Source organism: Mesitornis unicolor, unplaced genomic scaffold (assembly GCF_000695765.1).
Source record: "Mesitornis unicolor isolate BGI_N332 unplaced genomic scaffold, ASM69576v1 scaffold28855, whole genome shotgun sequence".
NCBI classification, from domain to species: domain Eukaryota; kingdom Metazoa; phylum Chordata; class Aves; order Mesitornithiformes; family Mesitornithidae; genus Mesitornis; species Mesitornis unicolor.
In genome coordinates this window covers 40,252-47,143 of record NW_010185250.1, presented here as the reverse complement: position 1 = coordinate 47,143, position 6,892 = coordinate 40,252, and the positions used below count along the sequence as shown (strand labels likewise).

At 53.8% G+C, this 6,892-nt stretch overlaps 1 protein-coding gene across 1 annotated transcript; it reads left to right on the top strand.

Annotated features, from left to right (window-relative positions):
- Positions 1-6: 6 nt before the first annotated feature.
- LRRC73 (leucine rich repeat containing 73) lies at positions 7-6,217 on the top strand. Its single transcript, XM_010184785.1, has 6 exons — positions 7-63; positions 707-867; positions 1,876-1,998; positions 3,248-3,348; positions 4,029-4,212; positions 5,762-6,217. The coding sequence occupies exons 2-6, from the start codon at positions 804-806 to the stop codon at positions 5,830-5,832; spliced, it is 543 nt and encodes a 180-aa protein (XP_010183087.1). The 5' UTR covers positions 7-63; positions 707-803; the 3' UTR covers positions 5,833-6,217.
- The last annotated feature ends 675 nt before the right edge of the window (positions 6,218-6,892 follow it).

The following is a 6,892-nucleotide window of genomic DNA, read 5'->3' as shown; positions in this document are numbered from 1 at the left end:
CATCAACCGCGTCAAGCAGCTGGCTGAGGCCCTGAAGACGAACCGCTCCGTCCAGTCCCTCTTGTGAGTACAGCGGGATTGCGGGGATGCCCCTGGCCCCCTCAGGGCAGGGACGAGACTTCTGGGGGGCTCACAGGCTCCAAGCCAGCCCCTGAACCTAAGTTTTGTCAGAGGAGAAACGCCCTTGACGTTGCAGAGCGTAACCGCTTGCCCTTCACCCACCTCTGTCTGCCCTGCTGTTTGGGCACAGCCCTGGCCTTCTGTCCTGGCACCCCCCCAACTTGGATTGCTTCGGTGGCAGGGGCTGCTCCATCCCCACTGGCATCCTCTGCGGGGCTGCTGTAGTGGCTGGCTGACCCTCACAGCAGGGGCTTCCCAGTGCTTTTTCCCCCCACCTGGGGTTAGGATTTCTCATCCTCCTAAATTCGTCTGCTTCTCCCTTCCCGTCGGGTTAGTTAGCCCCCAGGAAGAAGGCTGCTTAGTAATTTTCCCTTTTACCTGCACAGCCTCCATGGGAGTCCCCTGACAGATGCAGGCTTCTGTAGTGGCTGGCTGACCCTCACAGCAGGGGCTTCCCAGTGCTTTTTCCCCCCACCTGGGGTTAGGATTTCTCATCCTCCTAAATTCGTCTGCTTCTCCCTTCCCGTCGGGTTAGTTAGCCCCCAGGAAGAAGGCTGCTTAGTAATTTTCCCTTTTACCTGCACAGCCTCCATGGGAGTCCCCTGACAGATGCAGGCTTGGCCCTCCTCAACCCTGCTCTCTCCATCCACCCCTCGCTGGTGGCTCTGGATCTAGGAGACTGCATGCTGGGTGATGAAGGCATCAACCTTATCTGTGGGCTCCTGCCACCTGACGGGGCCAAGTCTGGTAAGCACCAGGGGCTGTGGGCTGCTCAAGGACCGGTGGAGCTTCACGTAGAGCAGATGCAAGCAGCAGTAAATCCTCGGCCCTGGAAGAGGCAGGTTCTATAGTTTGTCTGGGCTGAGGAATTTCTTTTCCCAACTTAAGCAAAGCAGAAAAGCCAAGCAATAAAGGAGTGGTTCTCTTGGGCAAGCATGGGCTTTCTGCTATTGATCTGTCCTGCTGGCAGTTTGGAGCTCAGGGACCAACTAGTTGCTTCTGGTTCATGACAGGAACATTTGAAACTGGAGGAAGGGACAGCTTGGACTTTGAATTTATTATTTTGCATTTGCATGTTGATAATGACCGTAGATAAATAAATGGTGTGCCCCCACCCGAGCACTTGGCTTTATTGTGCCTGGGAACCGTCCCTGCTTGCGGGTGCACTCTGAGAGTGTGTAGTTGGGTGATCATAGCCTTAGCATCATGGCTCAGATCTTTACAGAGGATGATCCTGAGTGATCAGAGGCCAGTGAGCCAGTTAACCTGAGAGCTGGCATGTGCTGAGGTCACACCTTTCAAAGGGCTTTCCACCCCTCCCCATCACCTTCTCCTCTGTGTGCTCTCAGTGCCACAGATGCTGTTATCTCCACTGGCCACCCATCCCAGGTGCAGGCTTCAGAGCCTACTGTCCCTGTTGTCCTCTCCAACCTGTCACCTCATGCCGCCTCCTTCTTCTGGTCAGTCACCTCTCACACCCCTTGTTTCCATTGTGTTTGCTATTTAGGGTAAGTGGGACACAGGTTGAGAGAGCAGAGAAATGGGGCAGTCACAGCATGGGCAGATGAAGGGACATTGTTGACGGCAGTGAAGTATTTCCCTGATCAGTGAAATATGTGATGACAGTTCTCAGAGCAAACCAAACCCTTTAGTACAGGGGACATGACTCAAAGCTGTGCTGGTTAGCTGAGCTCGTTGCCCTGCATCTGCTTTGGTGACCCTAAGGCTCTGGTTTGGCTCCTCTCTCTTCTCCAGGCCTCAAAGAGCTGACGCTGAGCGCCAATCCAGGCATCACAAGCAAAGGCTGGGGACGCCTGGCCATTGCAGTGGCTCACAGCTCACAGCTCCGCGTGCTGAACCTGGACTACAACCCCCTAGGTAAGCTGGGGGCCAGGGAGGAGGAGCAGGGGACGCTGCACTCCTGCCTATCGGCGTTTGTGTGACTTGTGCTAGAGGGTGGCCAGTGACTGAGCCCTAGAAGGGTGGCAGGTCTTCACCAGCAGGATGGGGCTGTTTCTTGCATAGGTCCCTTGAGTTCCCCCTGCCAGGCGCTCTTGGCAGTGAGGAAAGGCAGCCTTGCAGCTCTGCCTGTGGGAGGTGGCCACGTGCCCTGCAAGGAGATGCAGAAAGGGGGTTGTGCCTTGCCTGCTCCACCGCCTTTGTCATTGTCACGTTTGACCCTCCATGTCTTCCCTGTTCCTGAAGCCCTGGGCACCGATGCTGGCTTGGCAGATGCAATATGTCCCCTCACTCCCCCCCTTATCTTCCTGGTGGAGCAGGGAGGAGCAGGAGGAGGAGAGCCTGGCACTGGTTGCCATAGAAACCAACTCTCTCCAGCTCTGCTGCAAGGTAGTGAGGAGACCAGGCCATGCCTCCCTGAGCATCTACTGGGTGCTCCCTTCCTCATCCTGTCTGGAAATAGAGCCTTCCCTGGGTCCTGTCTGACCTGGTACCTCCCCTTGGGCAGGAAAGGCCTCAGGGTGTTACCTGACAGCAGCCTGATTTTTGGTTTTTTTTGTTAGTTGTTTTTTGGGTTTTGTGGGTTTGTTTTTTTTCCAAGAGAAGGTCTTACAGTTGAACAGTATCTTGGCACCTGCTGGGGAATGTCAGGAGAACATGCTGGAGTCTTGTCTCTTCACCAGCATCAATTGTTAATGCTCCTGGTCCTGCTACGTCCACCCCCAAGTCTGTCCCCTTTCCAGGGATGCAGTCAGCTGGTGCAGGGTCCTTCGTCCAGCTCCAGCCTTCCCCCTAGACTGAGGTATTCAGCTCCTTCTTCTGCATCTGGGATGCCTTGCAGGTACCATTACAGGCCCTCGCATCCTTGAGTGGGAAGGAGATTTGGGAAGACATCATTCCCTGGAGAGTAAAAATAATTTCACTGTGTTCCTTCATGTTTCCCCTGATAATCAGTGACTGCTCCCATAACTACAAAATGATGCACCTTCACCTTACCTCTTTTCTCAGTTAACAGCTTCCCCCCCCCCACAAGGTAACTGATGAAGGTTGTCTGATGGCAGAAATACTCAGAGGACGTTTCCATGACAGCCTCAGCCCCATGAGGGCACATGGTGTTATATGATGGCAGGCAGGCACTGCTGACAGCCCCGTTTTGCTTCTCCCACAGGTGACCAGGTAGCAGGGATGCTCGCTGTTGCTGTGGCCTCCAGTCGAACCCTCGAAGTTCTGGACTTAGAGGGAACGGGACTTACCAACCAGTCAGCCCAGGTGTGAGAGCCTGTAGTTACTCTACAGCATCGCTGACACCTCAGGGGCTTAGGTCTTGGTCATCTATAGAGGTGCTAGGATGTATACCTGCTTCCATCCCCCTCCCTGAGTCCACATGCACCCCTTCCCCCTCTCTGCACCCAGGGGTGCTGTTGCTTTCCCCTGACCTATTGCATTTGGCCACAGGAGGAGCTCGTAAGCCACAGCTCTGACTTAGGGCTTCTTCTGCACCTCCCTCAAGTCAGCAGGGAGAAACACTTGGCTGCAGCTATAGTTTGGTTTTCTTGGAAGAAGTAAGGAGTTGTACTTGTGATTAAGGATCAGAGCTAAAGCTCTGTGGACAGATAGAGTCCAAGGCCTGGTAGCATAGGCTCTCCTCTGAGAGCCCCAGCTCCCAGTGGTAAGAGGGGACTAGCCTGGATACGTGGGAGAAACAGGGTGTAGAGCAGTCCCCTCCTTTCGATAGAGCCAGGAAATCCAGGCTCAGCTCTTCCCACAGAAAGATGGGAAGCCCTGAGGCTTTCAGAAAGCCTGGAAAAGGGAGGTCAAAACCAAGGGAAGACAGAGGTAAGAAGAAGAGGGCTGGAGATTGCAGGGAGACAGAGCTTTGAACCTGTTTCTGCTCAGCCTAGCTGCTGTTTGTGCTGCTTGTCAGCCTGTTTCTCTCTCTCTCCGCCCAGACCTTGCTGGACATGGTAGAGAATTACCCCACAGCCCTGCGGACACTCATCCTGGCAGAGAATGACATCAGTCCCGAGCTGCAGCAGCAGATCTCTGACTTGCTCTCGGAGGGTGAGGAAGAGGAGGAGACAGAGGCTCGTGAAGTCACAGCCAGGGAGAAGAACCCTTGGATCTGCCAGAACAGTAAGAGCTCTGGGACCTGGGTGCAGGCAGGGGCTGGCAAGCAGGAATTGGGGTGTCTGGGGTGCTTCCAGTGCCACTGGTCTCTGTGAACTGGAATCCAGACAGCCTCCAGGAGCAACCTTCACGTGGAATAGCATTGGGCTGAGCCTCCAAGGACAATGCAGCTGCTGCAGAGTGGAAACGGTACCTCAGAGGCATTTTCCCTGATGCTGCAGTAACGAAATCTTTGTGCAAAGTCTTAAAACTCAAGGGCAGGAGCATTAAGGATCTCAGGGGCCTTTGCCAAATATCCTAGCCAAAACTCGTATAACTCCTCACCGCTTCCAGAACATCCCTGCAATCCGCACAGCATCAGATAATCCTATCTCTGTCCCAAATGTGCGTGGGGTTAGCCAGGTGCCACAGCCTGTCTATGCAATGACTTGTAGCAGAAGAAAAAAAAAAAGGTGTATTATGGAGATAGCAGTAGCCTGTTGTATCTTGGTGGTATATACGATATTGTATGTTGTCATGCCTACCTTGTGATCCTGCTGGTTGGGTGGGGGGGGTTGCTTGTTTGGGGTTTTTTTTTTAACCTTTAGTTGTCCTTCCTCACTCCTAATTCTCATATCAGACTAGCAGCAAGCAACCACAACCACTTCCTGGGCCTCAAAACATCTGGATCCTTATTATAACCATAAAAAAAAAATCCCTTAAGTTTTGGATCTAGTTTCTAGAAATTGGTCCCCAATCTCTTCCAGCAGTTTTGAATGTGTAGGACTCTGGATCTGAAGCACACAGGCATCTCCCCCCCTCAAATTCAGGAAAAAACATGGGTTTTTTTCTTTTTAAAAAGGCTTCTGGCCGGGAAACTGGTACCCTGCTGAGGTTCTTGCTTGCTATGCCTGCCCATCCTCCTCGCAGCTGATTCACTTGGTGTGGGGAGAGTTGCAGCGTTCCTGGCTCGCGCTCAGTGCCATCGCAGAGCCAGCAAAGCTGCCCTCACCTTCCTGAGGCAGGCACAAACCCTCCATTCATGCAGCGCAGAAAGTCAGGATTTCCAGGCCTCCACTCTCATAAAATGGCTGCTTGCCTGCTGCATTTCCTGCTCTTGGGAAGGCAACACCACCACCCTAGGTGGGGTTGGTTGGCTTGCAGCCCACCAGCCTGTCCCACCTGGACACCATGGCTGAAAAGACACTCGGTGAGCACAGATTGAAAGGTCTGTGCAGGGCTGGAGAAGGGCATGGCTGGGTCAGCAAACTGGTACCACCTGCAAGTGTACGTGGGGAGGGTTCAGAGCTGATGTCTGACAGCCAAGATCACAAATGCCGATCCCCACCCTGGGGTCTTGCTGCCATCTCTGCCTTCCCCCCGCCCCAAACATCAATTCTGTTCTGCTGCGTGGCCAGAGTAGACCTGGTTACTACTTAATCTCAGAATTCTTGCAGCAGTTTGCTTCCCACCTTGCAGCGCTCCAATTCCTCATCCTCACCTCTGGATGTGGAGTACAGCTCTGCACTCTCCAGCAGCCCAAACGGCTCATGCTTTTCTCCCTCTCTCGCCACAGATTCCAGCTCCCAGATGGTCCTGATGACGTCAGGGCTCGGTGACAGCCTCTTAGCAGAAACAGAAATGTAGCTGGGCTACCCTGCCTGCTTCTGCCGAGAAGAACACCGTGCCCACTGGGGGAGCACGCGTCCGCCAGGCCCCTGCCTCCGATGGGCTGCCCCAGCCGTCCTCTCTCACATTTCACATCCTGTTGATGCCTCCCTCAGCTCTCTCAGCACCGGAGCCTGGGCCAAGCGAATTTCCACACGTCTCTGTGTTGTCATGCACCCCGTCGGCCTCTTGTGATTGTCCAGTCGCTGCATGTGTAGCTCACGCAGCCCTGCCTCCCCTCCACACCCGGCTGTGCGTGCAGGGCACAGGCTGTATTTATTCAGATGTGTATAAGAGATGTTCTTTCTATTGCTTGTACTGCTGTCACAGTAAGAGTTTTATAAAGGTCACAGATGTGGCACCACTCACAGCAGCCTGAGCCTCTATCACTCTACACTCTCGGTGGGGCAGACACTGATGGGTACCAGCAGCTGCCCCGTGAGAGGGGTGGGCAGGGTACCGTGCCAGGGGCTTGGAGCCTCTGCCACCCCTGGGCTTTCTCCATCCGTGCAGGGGCAGCTTCTCAGGGATGCTCACCTGGCCCTGGGGGGAGGTCAGTCATAGCCCAATTTGCTGTCCCCCAGGCCTTCCCTCTGGCCAGGGAGGCTGGCACCAGTGCTCCCAGCTTCACTGCATGGCCAAGTGCCCCTTGCCAGAGCGAGGCAAGGAAGATTGTGTTTCAGGGCTCAGATTAAGCTGGAAGATTAAATTGTGGCAGCAGCTGCTGCTGAAGGGAACACAAAATAAAATCATTAATTACAGGGACAAAGAAACAAGGAAGCCTTCCAGTGTTACACTTTTCATACACCTAGGTCAGAAGGGCACAGGCAGCAGAACTTGGGAGATGGAGGAAATTTCATCCCCATTCAACATGAAAAGGAAAAACTTCCAAATGTCCATGTCAGCATCCTACAAGAACTCCCTCTCTCTCATGTTTGGAGGGCTTCCTATCTGGGGTATGTCCTGTCAACCCCAGTCCTCCCTCCCCACACAGAAAGTACTGACATTAGAATTATAAAACTCTATTAAATTCCAGAGG